Raw genomic sequence first — 24,207 nt, forward strand, 5'->3', positions numbered from 1 at the left:
TTTGGTTTTTGCTGATATTTGGCAAAGCATCTGGAGCCTGGCAAGAGCTGCTATCCAGTTCTTGGAGTCTTGGAGGGGAAAACAAGGAGGAGAAACACTGAATTAGCAAGGTCTCTGCTGCATGTGCACAGGCTGTACTTTCAGCATGGCTTTGGCAGATGTGCCACACTTTGGCAGAAGTCTAAAGTTAATGGGCTGAAGTAAACATGGGCTTCAGGTCCTGGCAGAAACAAAAAGAAGACCAGAACCAGCAGTTAGCTATCAGGGATGAGAACTGCTGTTTTACATAGCTTTACAAGGAAAAGGATTTGCCAAACCCTCACTTTAACTAGGAACATAAGAGCTGTTGAACATCTTTAGTAAAATGACCCATCTGTTTAGGTTTGCTGTCTGCTATGTTCTTCAAAGAATATTCTAGAGAAGTAACAGCCTATGGTTCTAGCCCAGGGGTCTGCAACCTGCGGCTCTCCAGATATTCATGGACTACAAATCCCATCAGCCCCTGCCAGCATGATGCAGACCCCTGTTCTAGCCTAATATCCTGTCTCCAGCACCAGAGGTGGGATCCAACCAGTTCTCACCACTTCTCTAGAAGTGGTTACTCATTTTTTCTGAGTGCTGAGAAGGGGTTACTAAAGCAACCTCCCTGCCCAATAGGGACTGGAGGGGCGTGTGTGTGACGGCGCCACTGTTTGAATCCCACCCCCATCGGAACCTGTTATTAAAATTTTTGGATCCCACCACTGTCCAAACAAAATCAAAACATTCAATGTAAGGTACAGTTACAATACCCTTCATGGGTAAAAGGGAATCCAGAAATTAAACCATTCAGTTATACTACCTAAACCCTATGTTATACTACTTGGGCCAAACAAATTGCCTAGTTACTCAGAGTTCCAGATTGCTCCTGCAGGGGCTGTCTCTGTTGCCTATGTAATTTTCATACTGTTAAAGACCTCTTTTATGGATACTTCTTTGAGTAGGATAGTGGGAACTGGTCTGGAGAGTAAAAAGAAGACAAACTTTGTTTCTTCCCTGGCATATTATAGCATACTAGCAGAAAAGCCCATTTCAGATTGCAATGCAATGGGCTCTGGGTAGGGTGGGGTGGGGAAAGTGTGATGGTCTTCCCTGCCTCCCCCGCCCCCACCTTGCAACTTCTAACACTGGCTGTGGTGCCGTCTAGAGAGGAAGAGGCACGGCTTCCCATTGTTGTCCTTTCCCTTTTTACCTGGCTGTTCTGCTTAGACCTCTCGGCTCAATTCCCCTCCCCCCTCCCCTTCTCCCCCTCCCCCCTTTCCCCCCAACTGCTGTCCTTTCAGACACAGTGACTTGAAGGGAAGCAATCATCCCTCTCTCATCTGGCTTTTGGCAGTTGAGAAAGAGAAGGAGGGAGCTGCGCCAGTGTCTTGCTGATGCAGAAGGAGATGTTGCTGCAGGTGCGGGGAGGGCATATGTGGGAGGGGAGGGTGAGGATGAACCCTCAACCAGTGGGTGCGCATGACAGCTGCACATGCCCATTGACTGAGGGTTCATACACCCTGTGTGCCCATTAGTTAAGGGTTCATACACTTTGAATGTTAGTCAATTATATAGGGTAAGATAAGATGTGTTTGAGCCTGTGTCTTCCAGTTTGACAAATAGGCATCCATAGAAGAGTAGTATAGTTGGTAGGTAAAATCTGAGCCTCATGCCCTGAAGGTAGAACCTCAGTTCATCTACATTAAGTAATGTTTCTGCAGAAAAGATTTAGTCGTGGGCAATATTAAATCAGCACCATCTGAATTATTTGCAAGACTGAGGAGGAATTCATTTTTCATCATTCATGCAATAGAAGCTACAGGTTATTACTATAACACTATGGGGTTACTGCAACAAGCAGTGTGTCAGTATGTGCAAAATTCTGTGCATTCTGATCTCTTACATGCTTCTGCAAATACCATGTTCCTGTTGATTGTCTTTCACATCAATATTGTGGTTTCACTGTATGAGCAGACTGCTGTCAGCACAAGCAATAGTTGTGGTGTTTGGCAGAACCATGAAAATACGCTGTTAATATGTCAACATTCACATCTGTCTTCCATCAGGATGTGGCTTTTGCATTGTCTACGTATAACTAGTTCTGTACCTATTGTATACTCTTCTTACTGATTTTGAATCTTGGGGAAAATATGATTGTGTCAAGATTGTTCTTAAAAACACCTTCTCCTGCCCTGAAATGCTCCAGCAAAGACCTGAATCGTACTGTTCCATTCACATTCACAGTGGGGGACACAGGAACTTCCTAAGTACTATTAATACAAACAAGATGCTTGCTTGTACTTGGGCAACCTCTCATCCTGCGTGCTTTGTTGTGGCTCTTGCTGTGCATTTTGCTGTGGTAATAGCCCTTCCCATCCACAGGCAGCTGTCTTTACCATCCCCTCAACGTCTTTTATTTGTACTTTAGGGCATTTTTCATATTTTTAATGGGCTCTTCTGCCTCACTCTCTTTGGGATTATGACATTTTCTCATTTGTTAAAGCAATTCCAAAAACCACAAAACCAGGAGGGGAGCCCATGTTGCATACATAAGAGAGGAAAGAGAGCACAATTAGTGTTGCTCAAATGTTAAATTTGCCTCAAAGTTTGGGAGTAATTGTAACTTATATGAAAACCGCACATTACACTCAACGAAGTCATCCTATGCAATTTGTGGAAGTTTTGAGACAACAAAGAAGGGAATTAACTCACATAATTAAAAAAACCCTAGACCCACATACTTCCTATTGTGCAGATTCTAAAATCCAGGCTTTAACTGACACCAGGCAAAGTATGATTCAAATCTCATGTCCGTATTCTTGCACAATGCTGACCATTGAAGAATGTTATGGTGCAGTAGTTTGTGAATGTATTGACATATGGGAGCAGAGCCTCACTTGGTTTAAATCAGCATCCTGAATTGGCTTCCATCACCCCAAAGTGCAGAAATGAATGTAGAATTACTGGAAACCTGAACTTCTCTGGGGCCATTCTTTGTTTATGGAAGGGGCCTCTGGAAACTACCCTTGAGCAATCAATTAGGTAAAATGTAATATTTCATTTCTCCATATTGGCAGTTTAAGGTAACATTATTTTTTTTATTATGGACAATAGGCATGTTTGTGAAATTGAGCCTGCCAATGAGTAATGGAAATTAAATTTCGTTTATGTAGTTTAAGCAAAAAACCCCTTTGGGATCTGTGTTTACCAAGATCTGTGTGTATCTAAGAAACTGAATAAAATCAGCTGACTTACAAATAATGTAATAAACCTGCAAGGTTTTCCCCTGGATCTGTATATGATGCGATTTCATTTTCTTCAACAACTCATGGGTGGAGAGGGATGCTGGGGTTTTATTGGTTTAGCACAGTAGGCAGACCTGTATTTGAGTTCCGTCTCCCTTTGCACACAGTACCCTGCAAGCTATTCATGTTCTTTTCATCATCTATTTGTTTACATTGCTGCATGCTGAAGAAGCCTAAGTATATAGAACAGGGAGATAAAGCAAAAGGTGCAGGACCAAGCCAAGATTCCTCAGCTCTGCAGTGTTGTCTCATTTAAGGATGGTTTGTTCACCAACAGGAGTGAGGCAATCACTTCTCTTGGTTTTTGTTACTGCTGTGGCTATACCAAGTCTTTTCAGTCTGAGGTGGTCCATATTGGGACAGAGTTTTTTGTGGCTTCCCAGTTGCTGTGCTGCAGCAGGTAAAGCACAGTGAGAACAGGGTTTCCATATGCCAGGTTTCCCTGCCCCAGTATCCCACGAGTGGTCGCCACTCTCCTCCCCCAGAGCCACCAGGGCTCTTGCAAGTAAAAAAAAGTTGGCACCAGATCATTGTTATATCATATACCACTGTAACAGTAGGTGTAGCAGATTCTCTAAATTCTCTGAATTCTCAGGGTTCTTTTTTTTAAAGTCTCCATTTCTTTCCTTTCTGAAGATATGTCTTTTTCTTTATATCACTGCAAGAATAGGGGCTACAGATTTTCTTTTCAAAATGAAAGCTGAACATCCAGAGAATCTGCTACACCAATGGTTGCTATGGTGTACTGATACAACAATGTTCCGGTGCTGGGTTTTTTCTCCTCCTCCCCCCCGCAAAAAACCCCCACACACACACGCACAAAAAACCAGTGGTGGTGGGAAGGAAATGGCTGCCATGTGGACTGTGAAGCCCAAATTTTCCCATCCTCATAACAGCTATACAGGGTGTCCCTAAAACGTTGGAGCAAAGCAGGTTTGAGAAAGATTGGAGAAATCCCCAGATGTGCACGTACGCAGCATAATGCTGGGCGGGAGCAGGGGAAAATACCTTTAGTGGATTGTTTCGAGCTGGAGCCCATCGCATCCAGTGTGGAGTGATTAGGATCCAGCAGCGGTCGCATTTCCACTTCGGCCAAGAACCCAGTTCCCTGCTTTAAAATCGCTGCTTGTAAACCAACCACAGTTTATTTAAATTATTTGAATCCCACCACCGGAACCGGTTGTTAAATTATTTGAATCCCACCACTGCAGACGTAACCTGTGTGGGAAATGGCCTGGTTCAACAAAGAAGGGGTTACAAATGTTGCAGCTGTGTCAATTTCAGATGCTTGGGTCAGCACAGCTTCACACTTGGGAAGTATCTTGACCCTGCCACAGACGTTCCTCTCTTTAAAAAAAGGGGGGGGGGGAGATATGGCGCTACATAAACTGAAAATGAATTAAAACTTGGAAACCAAAGTTGGGGGTATGGATGCACCTTGTTCCCACAGCCACTGCTCTTTCTCCTGTCTCAGGGTTGTTTCCACCTTCTCAGCAGCACTTTCTGATCTTTACAGATCGGCAATGTCATCCTCATCATCTTTGTCAGCTACTTTGGGAGTCGAGTTCACCGGCCCAGGATAATAGGTGTGGGAGGCCTGCTGATGGGAGTGGCAGCCTTCCTTCTCACCCTTCCACATTTCATTTTGCCCCCGTACAAATACTCTACAACCTCCATCGGTATGTATGTGTTTCCCCAAAGATCTTCTCCACTGCAGCCCTTGTGCAAAACGTCAGGTGCGTTGTGAAATCGTGCCTCCTCCTTTTCTTGGGGGTCTGCTCTGAAGCACCAACCTGTGCAAACTTCACAGAGTGGCTTTCACAGTATCCTGCGAGGTAGGTGTGATGTCTTCCTGGTATATAAGCTTGAAAAATGTAATTGAATGTGTAACTACTTGGCTTTTAGCCGTCCTTTCTTCCAAGACCCCTTGAGGCATGCTACCGTCTCTGTGCGATGACTTGCCTGTTGTGGGTGTGCCAACCTGGATTAGTGCCAGAGCCATCTGAGGCAATGCATGCTTTGGTTTATACCTGGCATCAGCGGACACTGTTCTGTATTAAATTGTTTTGTTCAAAATGTCAGTGTCAACGGACAACGCACCAAACATTTTTCAGTGGCGAAGTAAATGTTGCCCTTTTGTAAAATACACGCTTTCTCCTGCTTCCTAAATTCAGTAACACAAAAAAGGACAGGTACATTAATCTTCTCATATTCAGCTTTGCCTCCAAACATTTGCCCCACTCCTTTCAAGCAGCACATCACCTGTATCCATAAACAACCTTATAGGCTAGCTGAAATGTTGCTTCTACTGTAGGAGTGGGGCATCTTGGGTGTGATCTCGACCAATTGCAGAGAGGCAGGAAATGATGAAATTCTTCCATGTACTTCCTGTGAGGTCTTGGGGTCACCTTCTTCAGTATTTTCCTGCCTCTGCAAAGAGCAGACGCGTTTTTTGGCCCTGGCAAAAAACCCTATTCGTAGTCTGTTTGTGTCAGTCTGTGTTTGTCTGAAGTCCTTAGAGGGGTGAGTAAGCGCGATCCGGCTTGGGGAAGAGTAGTCTAGCCGCCACTGAAAGCAACCGCTTTCCTTCCCACCCACCCATCCCCACCCCTTGGCAAATAGAACGTTGGCAAATAGACAGTTAATCATGGACGCGAGGTCCCTTTGCTTTTCGCTTCGAACGCGAAACCTTTGTTAGCTCCGCTGGCGGAGGCCTCACGCCCGCCAAAGTCAGGCGGCCATAAAGAAGGGGAGAAGCTCCACTCAAACGGACGCCGCTAACGCAGCTGGGTGGGAAAATCTGGCGCCTCCGAGCATGCGCAGTCATCCCAACCCGCCAAGAAAAAAAAGAAAAAGACTAAAACGGCCGGGAGTCTAGCGCCTTCCCAGGGTAAGCGCCCTTAACCCGGAGACTCCATAGCCGACTCCGCCCGGCACTCCCAGGGCCTCACCGGAGCAGTCGTGCTACACCTCAAAGCTGGCCCCCCGATCAACTGAAAGTTCTTCCCTGTGCGCTGCCCTACACAGGCAAAGACTCCACAGGATCCCTGAACGAGGAGAGGAATTCTTAACACTGGGCAGTTAACTCCAGCCTCCCTCCTGGATGAACAGCGCTCTGGCGAAGTTTTCGCTAGCTGAGTTCTCTTAGAAGGGAGATAGACCAAAGCTCTTGATGCAAGAGATCAAAGAACAGCTAATGCCCGCTTCCTCTACCTTCGGGTCCCATAGATCCGCGGTCCCCACCGAGAGGACTCCGGCTCCTACAGAAGGGACCCCTTAGCCCTCACCCTAATGAGGAGGAAGAAGAATTCATCCAGTTTAGACGGCTCTGATGGGGAGAAAAATTCTCTGACACAGAGGGGAAACCCCTGAGCCAGCTGTCAGAACAATCCATTACAGTTCTTTAAACTGGAAGAAGAAATCCAATCCTTAATTTCTCAAAACTATCTCCGCTCTGGATTTCCATTTACGACCCTGAGGACACGGGAAGAACAAATTCCCCAGCCTTCCATTAACGCTTCCAACAAGCCAATCCAAAGGCGCTATCCAAAAGGCACATCATCCTACTTCCCGCTGATAGGAGGGCGACAAGTATTTCCCTGTTCCTGAATGCTTTGTTAAAGGGATTCATAGGGAATGGCTCAATCCCCCACTGCCCACAAGGGCTTTTGCCCCCCTAATTTTAAGAAAAAATATCTGATGCTCCTCAGCAGTTTCATCAGTCTCCTCCTCCAGAATCCTCCAGTTGAGTGCCCCTGTGTCCATCCTACCACATTCCGCTGGGGCACTTTGGTAGCCAGAAGAGGGGGGAGGGCAGTATCAAGGACCCAGCTTTGATAGGAGGTCTGAAGCAGCGCTTCGTAGATCCCATGAGTGGTTGGCGGCAGCCATCAAAGACTCTTACGCCCTCCTCCACAGTGGCCAGAGCCTCCATGGTGTGGCTCAAAGTCGTCTCCTGGAGATGATTCCAGTCGGCTAGCCAAAAGGCATCAGAGAAGGCATCGAAAGGGTCCTTTCTGCCAATTCCCTCTTCATTAGCAGATGCCACCTTCGACGCTTACATGTCACTGGTAGCTGAGATCCTTAGCCTCTAACATGATAGCAAGACGTTAACGCCTGGATTGCCGCTTCATGGCAAGGCGTTTTGACATACCAATCCTAAAACACATAGTGGCTGGTTATTATTCATACTATGGAGGGGGCCCTATTTGGCAAAGAATTGGAAGAAGTACTTGTCCAAACCCAGGACAACAAAAAGAAGATGCCAAAATCTGTCAGGGAACCCGACAGGTCCTTCTACCAACAGCAAGTTTACCTTCCGGGTCCCACAAATCCTTACCCTCTTACATAGCTAAGGAGACGAGGCAAAGACCACACTGGCAGAATCCTCAACATTCCTTTCGAACTACAAACAGTCCTTCAACTGACAATACAACAAGCCGGGCCAAGTCCTTCAACTCCAATTAAGAACAAGCAATAGACGATCAAAGCATCCCGGGTGGGAGGCCGTCTCCAACACTTTCAGCACCGGTTGGCAGGGAAACCACGTGGACAGGTGGACAAAGGAAGTCATTCTCCACAGGTTATGTGGATGATAGAGATTCAAGCGTTGGCTTCCCACATCACCACTCTGTTCATTTCGGCCGCTCTCAAAGGATCCGGCCAAAGCCAGCCTTGAACTCTTGAGGCCGGGTTTCCCACCTAACTAAGATCCAGGGCCATCAACCTGTACCGACAGCGGAACGCTTCTCAGGGACATATTCATTTCTTTACAGTCCCCAAAAGAAATGGGGACTGGAGAGCAAATCCTCAACCTGAAGCGATCAACAAATTCATTCAGATTGCCCTAGAATTCAGGATGGAAACCGCTTCGGTCTATCACGGCAACTCTTCACCATCAAGATCTGTTTCGACTTCAAGTTAGGATCTGACCGAAGCCTATTTGCACATCCCTATTCACCAGCACTCTCACAGAAAGTACCTGAGATTCGCTTTATACCTGGGATCAACATTATCAATTCCAAGACGTTGCGATTCGGACTTAGCTTTCACGGCCCCAAGAACCTTCTCCAAGGTACTTATTGGCTCCGAAGTCATCATGTTGAGGGAAATAGGGGATACGATCGCCTACCCCTACCTCTGACGATCTGCTGATTCGTTCACGCCCGGCCGTCCCCAAGACCGCCATCGCCCGACATCGAGGAGTAGTTCAAGAAACCCTAAGCACAGCATGGCTTTGCTTATCGTAAACAAAGAAAAAAGCTCTTTTCATTTCCCTCCACACGGCTAGAAATCACCTAGGGCGCAGTGCTGGACACCGGTACAAGACTCCTTTTCATACACAGAAGAGAAGGTAGAAAGAATCAGGAAAACGGCGACATTGCTAGTCATGTCCAACAGGAAGATGCGTCCGCCACTTTCATTAAAACTGGCAAGTCTGCTGGGAACCTTCATCTCAGTAATCGACCTGACGGCCCAGTGGGCGCGTTTTCCACGGGGCACGACCGCTCCAAGCGATTCCCTGCGGCATACCAGCTGGACATTATTGCCAAGAAAGACAGAAAATTGACCATTACTCCCCAAGAGGTCCGCTCTCAGCGCTTCTCTGGTGTGACCGAACCGCCCAACCTCAGACGGAAAACGTTATTCACATGCTCTATCCAGGCTCAAGTCTTCACAGACGCTTCAGCCTTCAGGGCTGGGGGGCTACACTCAGTCAAATGTATGTCCAGGGAACTTGGTCTCCGGAAGAATCTCGGCTCCCACATCAATGTGTTGGAAACTTCGAGCCATCTTCCTTGCCCTTCAACATTTCCGGCCCACAGAATTACGTCACCGCAACATGTCATCCCTATAAGAATGCAGACAATGTTGCCGCGAAGATCAATACATCAACAACCAGGGCGTGCTCCAGATCAGCAAGGCTCCACTCTTCCGAAGCAACAAAATCCTCCGGATGGGTCGAGGAGGGCAACTAGTAATCGCTAGGAAGCCCTACACATCAGAGGAGTCCAGAATCTAGAGAACCCAGATTGGCTCCAGCAGACAGAATCTGTGCGAAAACTCGAGATAAGCGACTTCGATCCACGGGTCTTCTTCAAGATATGCAACACCTTCGACACTCCGGAGGTAGACCTGTTAAGCCTCTCAGAAGAACCATCAACTTCCAAAGTTCATGGCCCGGTTACACTACCATCCACAGGGCAGTAGCACCGGACGCCCTGAACAGCTGATATGGCCTCCAAATCTTCTCTATGCCATTCCCTCCTTTTCCCCTGATCCCTCGGCTCCTGGCGCAGGATCATATCCGGCTAGGCGCCTTTGGTGATCCTTCTTTTGTAGCCCCCCTTAGATTGGCTCCATAGGAGACCTGGTTCCACCACCATCCACCGGAACTGGCCATGCAGCAGAATCCATCATTGACTGTTGCAATCACTTCCGACTTCCTGAAGCAGGGCTCCCATCATACATCCTTCCGATCCCGCTTGGTTCAAGCTGACCGCGATGGCTCTTGGAAACAGGCAAACTAGCCTCAGGATAAAGGAGATACTCGGAAGAAGTCACGCATCTACAATCTTACCCGACAGCAGCCAGACGCGGAGTCGAAGCGGTCCAATCATCTACAACGCTGTTCATGGAAGGCCTACGTCCAGGTGAATTGCCATACGCGAAGCGACTTGACCCCACGGAACCATCATCCATCGCACCGTTATCTTGGAGTTCCTGCAACAGGGCTACTCAATGCAGGACTCCAAGTGTTCCACCTTTACGCCAGACAATTGGCAGCTCTTTGCTACCGTCATCCCTTGTGTGGGGCTGACACCCCATCACTCAGACATCCGGACGTTCTGAACTTCCTAGGAGGGGTAAAATTGTCCCAATCCTGCGTGTAGTCCACAGGTTCCCTCTTAGGCGCCTGAACAGCTGGTCCTTGTGCGGCACTCACTAGGTCCCCTTTCGAACCCATTCAAACTGTAATGCATCAAATGGGTAAGAATGAAAGCGTTATTCTTAATTGCAATAACATCGGCCAGAAGAAAGTAGGCGTGAACTTGGCGCCCTTTCAATAAACTCAAAATTCTGCGTGGTTCCACTTAAAGGATAGAGTATGTCTTACGTGACAGATCCAACTTTTCATTCCGAAGGTTAACTCTCCTTTCCACGATGCGCCAGTGAGGATCGCCGTTCCTAACTTCATGCCAAACCCCTCTCATCCCAAAGAGAAATCGTGGGCACACATTGCAGACGGCCAGCGAATGGGCCTTAAAAGCATACATAATAAGAACGGAGGGAGTTACGCCAAAATCAGAGAGTATAGTTCATCAACATTAAGCCCGCCTAACTTGGGATGCATAAATGTCCAAGGCAGCAATCAGTAGTAGCCCCCTCCTGAAGAAGCTCTGTATATGCGAAGCATACAAAGCTTCTGACTTTAACGGTCCCTCAGGGAGTCACTGGCTAACTTCACTCTAGTTCGCATGATGTTGCGCACTTCACTGCAGCCTTCCGAAATCATGCATCGGGTTGGAAGACATCTGCCAGAAGCTGCCACCTGGTCTTCTCATTTCCACCTTTCATACTGCCATTGTTATAAAATTCGGGTCCCTGGCCTCGGCAGAATCAGCCCAACTTGCAGTAAAGGGTACTTGGAAAGTATCATCGGGGACTAATGAAACCCACCCGAATTCGGGACACTGCTTTCGGGGAAGTCTCTGACACAAGATATTCCCCACCTCTCTACAGTAGAAGGGATCCATTGGATTACTCACCGTGAAGGGTCTTTCTACTGTAGGTAGAGTGGAAGGCATCTTGGCCCCTCCCTAGTTCCATTTGTTTCTCGTGTATGTTACTCTCTCAGTTATCAACTAAATTCATGTTTTCAGACTGTTCAACGTTTAGGGTTGTCGTTGTTGTTGTCACTGTTCTAGTGATCCTAGTTATTGCCGAGCCGTTGTTTTTTCCTTCCGTGTTTTTGGTTATATGTTCCTGTTACTTAAGTGCTATACTACTATGCCAGGCGGGGGTACTGAAGAAGGTGACCCCAAGACCTCACAGGAAGTACATGGAAGAATTTCATCATTTCCTGCCTCTCTGCAATTGGTCGAGATCACACACAAGATGCCCCACTTACCTACAGTAGAAAGACCCTTCACGGTGAGTATCCAATGGATCCTTCTCATGGAAGCAGCTGATGTTACTTGAGGTGGTTCCAGGCGTCCTCTGAGAAATTCAGCATGTCAGTCACAATGTTCTTCTCAAAGAGCGGATGTGTGAAATGGGAAAATTGTTCCAAGATGGTTGGCAGGTAGACATGCCTTCCTTCATTACCTTTTAATCATAGGAAACGATCGTGTAATAACTCTTAGTTCTTCTGTCACATTTATCTCTATTGCATCTGGGCACTTGCATGCAGGAAGTAAACTGAAAAGCATTGTTCCCACTTGCCATCAGAAAGGAAGCAGATAGAGGTACCAGAAGGCTCAGGAACGCTAAGGCGTCTCCTGCACTAAGACTGCCAATTACACCAAAAACTTTTGCTTGCAATCAGCTGATTTGGCAATACTGTGTTTCTATATGCAACCACATTGGAAGTTTGCCTGTGAAGAGAATCCATATGGAAAATGTCATGTTGAAGCTGAAGGTCCCTATGGATTTTCAGGCTAGTTCTTGTAAGCAAGAGTCAGTCATAGCTCAGTGTCTTGTACATAGAGCTTTGCTGTGTATTTTCAGACGTGTTCTTTTGTGGGAAGTGGTCCAGAGTCACCCCCATCGGATGCATACATTGTCATCTGTAAAGGGCTGTTTGTCAAAGGATGTGCAAAAGAAATGCCTTCACTAAAGACATATTTGACGCCAAATGTGTGTCCTTTTGCAGGGTGGGGTGTATGTATGTGGTGTGGGGGTTGTCCTGGAATGGGGATGGGATAGCGGAGAGGTGTGAAACAAGCAGGCTGGGGTGATCCGGCGGGGCTCATTCTCCAGGAACAACTGGGGATTCTTCCAACAAACTTTATTCTCCACTTCAGACAGGTCCATCGGTCTCCCTCAGGGACATTGTTCCATGCCCCTCTCTGGCTGCCTGACACTCTTCACTGACTTGCACAGTTGCTGCTCACCTGTTTTGCCCTCCAGCTTTGTGCCATGACCTCCTTTAAGTTCTCCCTCAGCAGCAATCATCATCCAGGGGATGAGGGGAATGGACCTTTGATCCTACTTCAGTCTCACCTTCACCACCCTAAGGGAATGCCTTCTCCAGTCAGGGCAGCTGATCCTGACGTTCAGCTGCAGTGCACTTTGTGCCATTAGAGCCAAGTCACAGCTGCCCTACAGGGTTAACCCTCACAGAGCTTCCAGTGCCATGGCCGAGGCCAGCTCTTCAGCCCCACATACACACCCCACCCATCACACAAAGCAGTTTCTTCTTCTCAAAATGTTTCTCCGAAATGTGTATATCATTCCTTTGTAAAGCAGAAGAAACTCTGAAAGGGGATCACTGGCACGCATGAGGGCAAAGTTAATGTAGTTGGTATTTTTATCTCATAAATCCCATTTCTTCCATGGACAACTTGTTCGCCATAAAAGCTAATGGATCATATGAAAGCCATGGACAACCCAGCAGTGTCCTTACAAAACCTTCCATAATCATCTAGCTGACTTTTGATCTCTTTGCCTTCAGTCTACCCACAGAAGACTCGGTTGCAAACACATTGCTACGTTTTGTTCAAAGCCCCTTCTGAACATAGACCTGAAAGCAGTGTTGCAGTAGTATCTTGAAAGAAAAGGGTGATGACAGCTGCTGATTAAAATGAGGAAGTTTATGGTTCTGGCAGGTCTCCAGAACTGAGGAATCATTAGCTCTTGTATTTAGCTCACAGAATTTAAGTCAACCTCATTAGTGAGATTTTGAGATGTGCAAGTACAGCTGATAATGTCACAGTTCTCCAGAAGATGATCAACAAAAGACACAAGCAAAGTCCCAATACATCATGTTCTGCGTGATGGTCCTTCAGCTTCCCACCTCTGGACCTCTAGAGAAGCAACTCTGAAGGAGGTGGCCCATTTGGAGCAGCAGTCCAAAAGATGTGAGGAGCAGCCACTGGAAGGAAAAGTCATCTCCCAACTCAATGCATGCATGTGCAGGGGCTTCTTTGGGTCCAGGACAAGGTTCTGGTGCCTCCATGTTCACTCATGTTTATATGACATACTAAATGCTTGGTGCATAAAAACACTAGTAGGGTATCTTATTTTCCCCATATGAAGCTCCCTTATACTCACAGAATCATAGAACTGAATCTCAGAGTCAAAGGGGGGCATATAAAACATCTAGTCCAACCTCCTGCTCAATGCAGAATCAGCCTAGAGAGCATCCCTGGTGTTTGTTCAGCTGCTGCTTAAAGACTGCCAGTGAGAGAAAGCTGAACATCTCCTTGGGTAGCTGATTTCACTGTTGAACAACTCTTACTTTAAAATATTCCCTGATATGTAGAGAGCACCTTTACACCTGTAATTTAAATCCATTATTGCGAGTCCTATCTTGTGCTGCCAAAAGGAATAGCCTCCCACCATTGTAACAGCCCTTCAAATACTTAAAGAGAGCAATCATCTCCCCCTTCAATCTCATCTTCTCCAGACTAAACATTCCCAAGTCCCTCAGCCATTCCTCACAGGGCTTGGTCTCCAGGCCCTTGACCAACCATGTCATTCTTCTCTGCATCTACTCCATTCTGTCCTCTCACATCAACCTCAGTTAATACTCCTTAGCAGTTTAGGAAAGGCAAAACACTCACCTGGCAAGCAGCTCTGTCCCCTGCTCTTTCTTCCAGCCCAGCTGGCTCGGTTCCCTTACTTCCTTGTAGGGATCAAACAACTAGCCCATCAAAGTCACTATTCTCTACTGAGATGAAAAGCAGCTCTCCAGGGTTTCAGATGGAGGTCTCTCACATCACCCACTACCTGGTCTTTACTGCATATGCTGGGGAAGAATTTGAGTCTATTTCTACCAGTGAGACACAGCATCATCCTGTGCTCTGTTTACGACGTATTAGGGCTTCCACAGTGAATCATGAGCAAAATCTATATGTCCAGCACAGGTGAATAATGTATGCGCAAAGAGAAGTAGTATGAGATGCTTTCCCATCTGTACATTTTTAGGCAGATTTTGAGATGCAAAATTATGCTTGTGATCTGCTGGCGCTGTTTTTCAGAACTGCTGCACACTGTTTTCTTCCAGATAAGAACAGCAGCTTCACAGCTGAGATCTGCCTCCGAGAGAACGAACGCCCAGTCACAAACATCTCCACAAGTACCAAGTCAGAACAAAGCTCTTGGTGGGGACTAATGGTATTTGCCCAGCTGCTGGCAGGAATTGGGACTGTTCCAATTCAACCTTTTGGGATCTCCTATGTGGATGATTTTGCAGAGCCAAGCAACTCTGCTTTGTATATAGGTAAGTGCTTTCCTGTAGCTTATATAAGACAGTGCCTTTCTGTTTGAAGCTTGGGTTCACATTACCTTATTGTAAATGTGCTTTGGGGCTGAATCCTGTCTGTACAGAAGTGTCTCCTGTACTTTGCATACAGCAGTTTTAATAAATGGCACAAATCTTCCTGTCCCATCCATTGATAACATCCTTGCTTCTTCCAAGGGGCTCAGAACAGTTTGCATGGCTCTCTTCTTGTCAGTTTTGACTCTGCATCAACTCTGTGTTATAAGTTGGGGCCAGGTCCACCCAGTTAGCTTCATATTAATTTGAACCCAGATCTCTCTACTCTTACCTATTCTTACCACTACACATGCTGTCCCTTGCCATATAAACTGGAATGTTGAAAGGATCTAACATCCAGCTAGTCTGACATGGGTATCCTGAAAATCCCTAACATTCTTTTCAGTGTAATTACTTGAGTCACAGCAGTGACTGAGGGAGTGCACTCCTGTGAGTAAATAGCAGTGTTTGCCATAAGAGACTCCCTTCTGTCAAAGAAAGCTCAGTCAAGCATGATAGAAGGCATTGTGACATAGATAGGAGGACCATGGGGAGAACATGGACTGAAACAGGATTCTGTAAACTATCAAGAAGTTCAACTTCAAGTTTTAAAATTGTGAATTGATTTCCTCAAAACTTAGGACAGAATTTGATTCAGTTTTAATGAAAAGTGTGTGCCTCTTATGGGTGGAAGAGAAGACATTTTTAGCTTTTTTCTGCTTTAGCTGTTAGGCAGTGAATTTAACAGGCTATCCACTGGAGGCCTTGGGAAGGGTATATGTGAAGTCCAGTATTAAAATCTATTACCTGAGATTTTCTCCAGGATTGTGCAGTATCAGAGGATTGAAAGCAGCAAGGATTGTGACTATCAGTGTATCCTCATAATGAGGGTTCATTGTTCCAAACTATCTCTGGTTATTAAAAAGGAAACCAATTACACGATAACATTTCTTTCCCGTGTAGTAGACATAATGATTAGCAGGCTATTAAAGATTGGTAAAATGAGGCCAGAGAGCTCAATTTTACAGCGCTTGTGCATGCTAGTAAACAACCTGCATGAATACTCCAGCATATTAGTAATTGGGAAGTCTAGACAAGTCTGATTGTGCACTTTGCTTGAAATAGAAAAGCAAATCAGTTATGTTCAATTATATAGACTAACCAGGTGTAGATGTATTTCCTATTTTGCACAAAATATTTCTGCAGGTCATAGGAAGTGGCAAGGAGATGTCTAGGCTGAACTGTGATTGTATCATACCCTGTTTCCCCGAATATAAGACATCCCTTGAAAATAAGACATAGTAGAGGTTTTGCTGAAGTGTGAAATATAAGGCATCCCCCAAAAATAAGACGTAGCAAAGTTTTTGTTTGGAGCATGCCCGATGAACAGAACACAGAAAAATAAGACATCCCCTGAAAATAAGACATAGCGCATCTTTGGGAGCAAAAATTAATATAAGACACTGTCTTATTTTCGGGGAAACACGGTAGTTGCGCCATAAACACAGCTTGCAGTCCTACAGTACATACTGCACTATTAATGGAGTAGTAAGCACAGATAGTCAACTAGATCATGACCCTCTTTTAGTATCCTCACCCTGCTTCACTTCTATAAAATTAACAGCTACGGGTGATAAGGCAGAATGTCAAGTCTCTTAATGATGCTTAATGTGGAAACTGAGACTGGAAACTCTCAGCCAGAATCTGTTTTTTCCACATGGGAGTTCTTGTTCCTCAAGTTTTCCTGTAGACACCTCAGGTTGTCATTCTGAGGAGTTGTGCTTGATCCTTGAAATTCTCAGCCATTCCTCATCTTTTCAAAATAATCTGTGGCAACCGTGGTGTAAAAATAGTGCTGCCATTTTGTAGCAATAACAGCTCAGGCTGGAAGCACTTAATCCATATTTTTGGTTCAAAAGATTCAGTGGCCATAGTCAAATAAGTAAGAACAAAGCACTTCTGTGCTAAGTGTTGAAAAGTATGGACTTCCTGAGGCTTTTATTTTCCAGAATGTTCAAGTTTGTTGACATAGTTGATGTTTACTAAGTACCTGTTGTTGGTGCAGTTAATTTTTGTGGAACTGAGAGATGACACAACATTCCCAGTCTGAGTTGCTGAACAATCTATGGATTTTGGATTCCGTACGCTAAGAAATCCTAGAAATATTGTGCATCTTGATCTATGTGAGAACCAGTGTGGTGTAGTGGTTAGAGAATCATGTAAGCAATTCAAATCTCCATTCTGCCATGGGGGCTCACTGGACCAGTCACACACTCCTACCTCAGAGAATGGATGTTGTGAGAATAAAATGTGGGGAAAGTGTTGGAAGTGAAGGACTTTGTCCTGTCGCTTAACCCCAGACTTCAGAAAAGGACTTGACAGGACAGTCAAAGAGACAGTGGGGTCAAGGCACTAGGTGTCCTTTCTCTACCATTCTGACACTATCCCTTTGATGCATAGACTGATAGTTTCAGGGACACTTCCTTCCTTCCTGCTTTTTCTCACACCTTAATTCACATGCACATTTCTCCACTTGTAACCATGAGGACAGGATGCAGATCCTATGTCTCCCTCCATCCTAGTTGGTTAGGCTACCCTATTCCAAAATGGAGTTCCTACAATAAATGTAGTAATCCAGAAATACCTTGGCCTCTCATTCTCTTTTAACCTTTCATGGGCAACCCAGAGGAAGGCCGCTCTCCTAGCTACATCTAATAGTATGTCAGCACTACTACATTTCTTTTACAGCAGTGGCCACTCCTTTATCCCTCCTGCTCTCAAATTTTTCAATGCCAAAGTCACCTCAAGATTGCTTTACGGAGTCCCAATTTGGATTCAAGCTATTAACTACTCCTTGAATTCTCTTCAATCCAAATTTTTTCACAAGATAACTGGACTCCCAAATTGCGTGCCCCCTATGCAATGCCCTTTTTTTTGTCTGGAGTTACGTCAAAACTCCTTGGAATCAGCTGCTTGGCTGAGGACTTTTAGATTTTGGCTGCGAATTCATTTTCTCTCGGACTGTAACTCCTTGGTCCACCAGTCTGCTCTCTGACACCTATCATCTCCAACCTCCCCTGGTTTTCCAGCAAATTGAAGAAAAAAATGCTCTCTATCGGGATCTGTCAGTGGATTCCACTTTGCCTCTTTGCAGGTCCTATTCAGAAGCTTATAGGAAATTAAAAGGGCAGTCAACTATTGGATAGAGAGAGAGTGCTCTACTCCTAATCACCGCAGCCAAGAAAACGGCTCCCCCCCCCTGTATTTTCCTCTCTCCATTTGAATGGGGCCACTTGGCATACTCACCTGCATTGCTTCTGATAAACCCTGTTCAAAGGGGAGAGCCATAATGCTCGCCAGGTTTAATGGTATGCCTTCTGCCTTGGTTACATGGCAGATTTAATAAGCAAGTAAAGTCTAAAAGATTGTGCCCATGTAACGATGGCTCAGTTGAATCTCTGGCCCACCAATTACTTCACTGTCTCAGATTCAAGGAAATCAGATCCAAGTATGTGAATCTCTAACTCCTTTTGCATTTCAATCCCGCATCTCCCCGCATTTATTTAGATTACACTACTTGTTGGACAAATCCTCCTGATCCTTCTCTCTGTATGATAGTGGCAGACTTTCTCCTGGAAATTACTAAATGCCAGTAGATTTCCTTCGTCCTAACATGTATATCCTGTATTGTATATGCTTTTTAATCTGTTTTTATTATTGTTGTACTGCTGTCTATGCCAATAAAGGCCTGCTTCTGAATAAATGTAGTATATTAGCTTGAATAAACAAAAGGCTCTGAGTTGTTTGCTCCTGGCACACACCATAACTAAATTACTGGATCTAGAATCTAACTGGTTCTTGATGTAGTGCTGTAGTGCTGAAAAAGTATTATCTTTTTTGTTTGTTTCAAAGTCTGTTTACCATTCCTGTGTTCTAAAAATATGTTTTTCAAGGAAAGACTGTATTGGGTAGTGAGCAACTAAACGGACACAATCCGCTAATTCGTTTACGCATTCCATCTCTCTCACTTTCAGCAATCTTATTTGCCATATCGGTGTTTGGGCCTGCATTTGGATATCTTCTTGGCTCAGCAGCACTGCGGATCTATGTGGATTTTGGAAGAGTTGACATGAGTATCTATTATATATTTAAACTATTTTTATGTTGTATTGTCGAAGGCTTTCACGGCTGGAATCACTGGGGTGCTGTGTGGTTTCTGGGCTGTATGGCCATGTTCTAGCAGCATTCTCTCCTGATGTTTCGCCTGCATCTGTGGCTGGCATCTTCAGAGGATCTGATGGTAGTAATGGAATTTTTATGTTGCTTTTCCACCTAATTAGGATGGAGGGCTTTCAGCAGGGGTCACCAATCTTCAGTCCTCCAGATGTTCATGGACTACAATTCCCATCAGCCCCTGCTAGCATGGCCAATTGGCTGAGCTGACGGGAATCATAGTCCATGAACATCTAGAACAGTGGTGGCAAACCTTTGGCACTCCAGATGTTATGGACTACAATTCCCATCAGCCCCTGCCAGCATGGCCATGCTGGCAGGGGCTGATGGGAATTGTAGTCCATAACATCTGGAGTGCCAAAGGTTCGCCACCACGGATCTAGAAGGCCACAGGTTGGAGATCCCTACCCTTACAGTTCTAGAAGTCAGCCGTGGCCAGGTTGGCAGATCCCTTTGGCATCTCCAGATGTTATGGACTTATACCTTAGATTCACCCCATCAACCCCTGCTAATTGGCCATGCTGGCAGGGGCTGATGGGAATTGTAGTCCATAACATCTGGAGTGCCAAAGGTTCACCACCACTGGTTTAGGGTGACTTTGCTATAGTTGCCTGGAGATCTCCTGGAATTACAACTTATTGCCAGACTACAGAGATCGCTGCTTTGGAGGGAGGACTGTGTGGAATTACGCCCCATTAAGATCCCTCATCGAATCCTGGCCTTCCAGGCTCCACTTGCAAATCTCCAGGAATTTCCCAACCCAGAGTGGGCACCCTTTCCTAAAGTCTCCTTTGTTCATGAGTCTATATTCTGAGTCATGTGATATGTCTGACCCAAGGAAAGTGACTTACATCTAAGTAGAATCTGCATTTGTGTTTTTATTGATAGAGTTGTTGCAGAATGCATAGTATGGTTTTTCTAGCTACTGTCTCCTGTCACAGAGTCTTGATATTTTGCTGAGAGACAGGCTAACCCAGATTGTTACCGTCAGAGATAATGGCATGTAGCCTACCAGAAAAGTTCTAAGCCTTCCTGCAGGGTGAGGGCCATATGTTACAATGAAGCCGTGTCATGTTAGGAGACCCTTGACATGATTCCCACCTTCACATGCATAGGGGGACTCACCTTTGCAAAAAGCTCCAAGGACTGTGAGGAGGGAGGAGGAGCTTCAGGGTTCCTTCCCACACTGTTGTAGGAAGCAGAAATAGCCAAGGTGAAAGGATGTTTGCCCTTTTCTTGAGATCTGCATATCCTGCAATCATGTAAGTTGTGCCCATTGTAATAGATAAGCCTTAAGGAGTCTTCCTCCAATGGTTAAGCCACTTAAGCTGGCAGAAGATAGGATACCTGCCCTGTGGTTTTTCCTGATTTCCTGTACCTGAAGCAACAAAAAAAAAAAAAGAACACGTCTTCATTGTGGCCAATGAGTGCCATAAAGTCAGTAGCAGGCTAGCAAATATTGCTGTGAACATCATAATATGGTGATTTAAGCTGAACAATAAGGTAACTGGGCATGCAGTATGCAACAGCTGGGCATGAAGTATGCAACAGCTGTACCATTGCCCAGGTTTTTGAATGGGGATCATAATGTCCAGCTGTGGATAATCATTACACAATAATGATTGAGAACGTGCTTTGCAAAAAAAAAAAGTCACATAATCACATTTGCTAATAAGTACCCTGAACTTGTAAAGTCAGCATGTGTGAAGGTGGAACTATTCACTCTGGAATATTGTCAAGTGGGAAAGCAGCATGTAAACATTTAAATAAATAAGATGCACTGCTCATAAAAATAGCGAGGGTTCTACAGTAGTTGTCTAAGTGAAGCATGACAGGTTTCATGGCCTACTGGTTCATAGATTCCAGAGACTGAGCTTAGAAGATGATTTGGTTTACAGTGCAGTTCGAAGTAGTTACCCTCTTCTGAGTTGGTTGGAGTCACTGGGCTAAGAGGGATAGCCTGAGAATTGGTCACAGTTTTTGCCAGTTCTCTCCATTACAGTCCATAGGTGCAGTGCAGGATTTGTTCTAGCTGCCAGAAGCTTTCTTTTTGGATCATTCCAACATTGAAGAAATCTGCATTTCTTAGGAGCAATGTAGGTTTACAGGTTTATCAACTGAGATGCTGAAACTAAATGTGCTAAGATTAGATTAAAACACAACCTTGGGTTCCTTCTCAGTGCTGACAGGCAGCTGTGGTCATCCCTTGATGATGTCATCCAGTCCGGAGTGGAATAGTCACATCGAGGGAAGCTGTACCATTATTTTGGTGGGCATGAGCTCCTGTTGCATGCACATTTCTTAATCCTGAAGGCCAGGAAGTCTGAACAAAGCAGCAAAAGGCTGGAGGCTGCTGTTTTTTCCTTTCCCCTCATAACAATGAGGGGAGACACCAACCACAGTGAAGTGTGAACCGCTTCTGAGTAAAGCCTCCTGCCTGGAGGATGTCTGCACTAAAGTGGAATGACTTTCTGTCTCCCTGGGGAGTGCAGACTGAAAAGTCAGCTCATTAAATCTGTTCTTATACTAACATCAGTGGCAAAGCTTGTGCTTGACTCTCAGCCAGCAAACCTCTGCTTAGCCTGGGAACAATCTGATGGGATAATGTATTGCCCAAGGCTTGTATGGGAGACTGTATTGTCGATGACAGGATGGGAGATTCTTTCCAGGAAGAGAGCAGCTAATGTTTCCAACTACCCTGCCTGCAACATATCACTAGTTAACTGGATTTAAAAAGCATCAGGAATTTAAAAGGGAAAGAGAGCCAGTTCTGATTGTGAACAATTCGTAGGGTGTATCACTTCCTCCCTGAGATCCTTTTCTTAGTTGTGATATGAGCGTTCCACTGTGACTGCCTCTCCCAGGTCCGTTATGCATTGCTACCTTTCCCTGGGGCTGTCAACTTCGACATGGGCTTACCATGGGCTTTCCCCATGGCTGGTGTGCGGTTGCCTTCCCAGCTACAGATCTCTGCCCCAGCCACTGGCCTTGAGGGCTCCCTCCAGGCAGCACATCCAAGTCGCCTCCTTTTGGCCATGGCCAACACTTTGAGGTCCTGCTGCCTCCTCCTTCATCCCTTTCTTGCAAGCGGAGGCTGGTGCCAAGGAAGGATTTCAAGTATCCAGGAGCAGCAGCTCCTGCTGCTTTGGCCAGAGGCGCCTGTGCTGGCCATAGGATGTTCTTGCTTGAAATGTTTGCAAGCATATGTGTGTGCTTGATGATCAGTGCCTCTTTCTTTCATTGCTTTGTTTGCATGATATTTTGTTGAATTGATAGAAGACTGGCATTTAAACAAAAATAGGCCTGGAAAGGGACCTAACCTCCCACTTTTTACTAACAGAAGCTGAAACCTGGAATGCTGCAGTGGCCCAGGGCCATGCAGCATTTTCCATATTTTGGGAGTATTGCTCAGAATTGTATTTACAGTTATGTTGTGTGGGATAATGTTTAGCACCATATTTTCCTTGTGGTGTCATGCCAGAGATAAAAATACTTGGCATACAGAGAAATGTGGTGACTTGGTTAACAATTCTAACTATAGCTACCGATCGTATAATTTCAGTATAGGTCTTTGTTCTGAATACAGCTGCGTTATCAGTATAAGATACCAAGTTCTATAGTTGCTTCCAAACAGGATTTTCCCACGTCTGAAGGCCAGTGCAACTAAGAGAATGCACAGCTGGCTGTCCTCGGGCTTGTAGTAAATCCAGAGTAGACTTGAGCATGCCTTTTAATAAGTGGATTGGCTGCATGGAAATCCTTGTTACCACTCATCTGATAAGAAGTAAAGACATTGCTTGGAGAATGTCGAGAGATTTGTGATACCAGCCGAGAACATCCTTCCAATCTAGGTAGAACAAAATGGAATGCAAGCCATCTCAAGACCAGGATGTAGATTTTACTGGACTTTGTCTTTTCTTCTCTTTGTCTTCCAGAAACTATAGATTTGAATCCTGGAGACCAGCGTTGGATTGGTGCATGGTGGTTGGGACTCCTTGTTGCTTCAGGTTGCTTGACACTCACATCCATTCCCTATTTCTTCTTCCCTCGACATATGATCAAAGGGAGGGTAAGTCTCAGAAGCTAGTTTGGGGCTAAGCCTTTTGAATTGTAACTTTGGAAGAGCAGATGGGTGGCTGCCTATCCGGTCTGAAACAGCAGCCACACGCTGTCAAGGGGAAAGGTCATTTGATAAGCCTCACTGTTTTACTCTCCGTTTGCCATCTGGGATGTCCTGGATTAGACTTGGTTTTGCACAGTCTGTTTGTCCTTCCCATGTTGGAGGCTGCCTGAACTAGGACTCCCTCTAGTTATTTTTCCTCTAAATAGCAGCTTCCTTTCTTACTGGGGCTGATCAGCTACCATAATCTCTGTGAGGGGAAAGACTTCCTGTATTCCTAGGGAAGTAAGAGTTCAATATGTTAGAGCACAACAGCTTGTACTGTAAACTAGGTTCGGATTTCCAATGGTTAGAAACTGTCTTGGATGGAAAAAGTGCCTCTAAGTTAACACCCATGTCTTGCCTCAGGATGTGGAGCCTTTGTGTCATTGCTGGGAGTTGTTGTCCAAGACCAGGTCATTGCTGACAATGAAGTTTACATTCTTGTTCTGTAGCAAAAGAATGAGCAACTTGTGGAATGAAAAGACATGTGGTGGGTGCCGTTTGTCAGCAGAGAATACAGCTTATAAATGTTTCCCTCAGCCACAAATGTGTGCTTATCCCACACATTCATTGCAGTTCTGATTTTGCCCAGGTAGGCAATGATGCTATGAAAGGTGGTCTATAGCACACCTTAGAATATTTCAGACACTGAAGGGGAAAGGGGGGAGGGCACAAACTCTGCTTTAGCTTCCAGTTGTGCGGTTATGATTCTTGGGTTAAGCGGGGACACAGATCTCACCCTTGGCAGTAGCTAAGTCAAACAAAACATGATTCAAAAAGGCAAATTGTCATCATGCACCTGGTGAGATTCATTTACCCAGATGTGCCAGTCTTTGTTTCTTGCCTCAGCACCTTTCATCCTGCTGGGGAAGGACACACCCCATGATATTTCCATATGGACTGAACTGGGCATAGCAGAAAAAAGGCAGGTTGTGCCTTTTCTGGGTCTGCATTCTTTGCCCTCCATTCTGCTTTCCATCATTTGCTCACCTGTATGCTCTGAT

At 45.4% G+C, this 24,207-nt stretch overlaps 1 protein-coding gene across 3 annotated transcripts in view; it reads left to right on the top strand.

Annotated features, from left to right (window-relative positions):
• SLCO2A1 (solute carrier organic anion transporter family member 2A1) overlaps positions 1-24,207 on the top strand; it is a 62,753-nt gene that overhangs the window by 23,715 nt on the left and 14,831 nt on the right. For all 3 annotated transcript variants that reach the window (XM_048504854.1, XM_048504853.1, XM_048504855.1), the window contains 4 exons: positions 4,843-5,005; positions 14,557-14,772; positions 18,843-18,941; positions 22,977-23,110. In XM_048504854.1, the coding sequence (XP_048360811.1) occupies positions 4,843-5,005; positions 14,557-14,772; positions 18,843-18,941; positions 22,977-23,110 (612 nt within the window). The remainder of the gene's footprint in view (positions 1-4,842; positions 5,006-14,556; positions 14,773-18,842; positions 18,942-22,976; positions 23,111-24,207) is intronic.

The sequence above is a fragment of the Sphaerodactylus townsendi genome, linkage group LG08, assembly GCF_021028975.2.
Source record: "Sphaerodactylus townsendi isolate TG3544 linkage group LG08, MPM_Stown_v2.3, whole genome shotgun sequence".
Classification (NCBI taxonomy): Eukaryota; Metazoa; Chordata; class Lepidosauria; order Squamata; family Sphaerodactylidae; genus Sphaerodactylus; species Sphaerodactylus townsendi.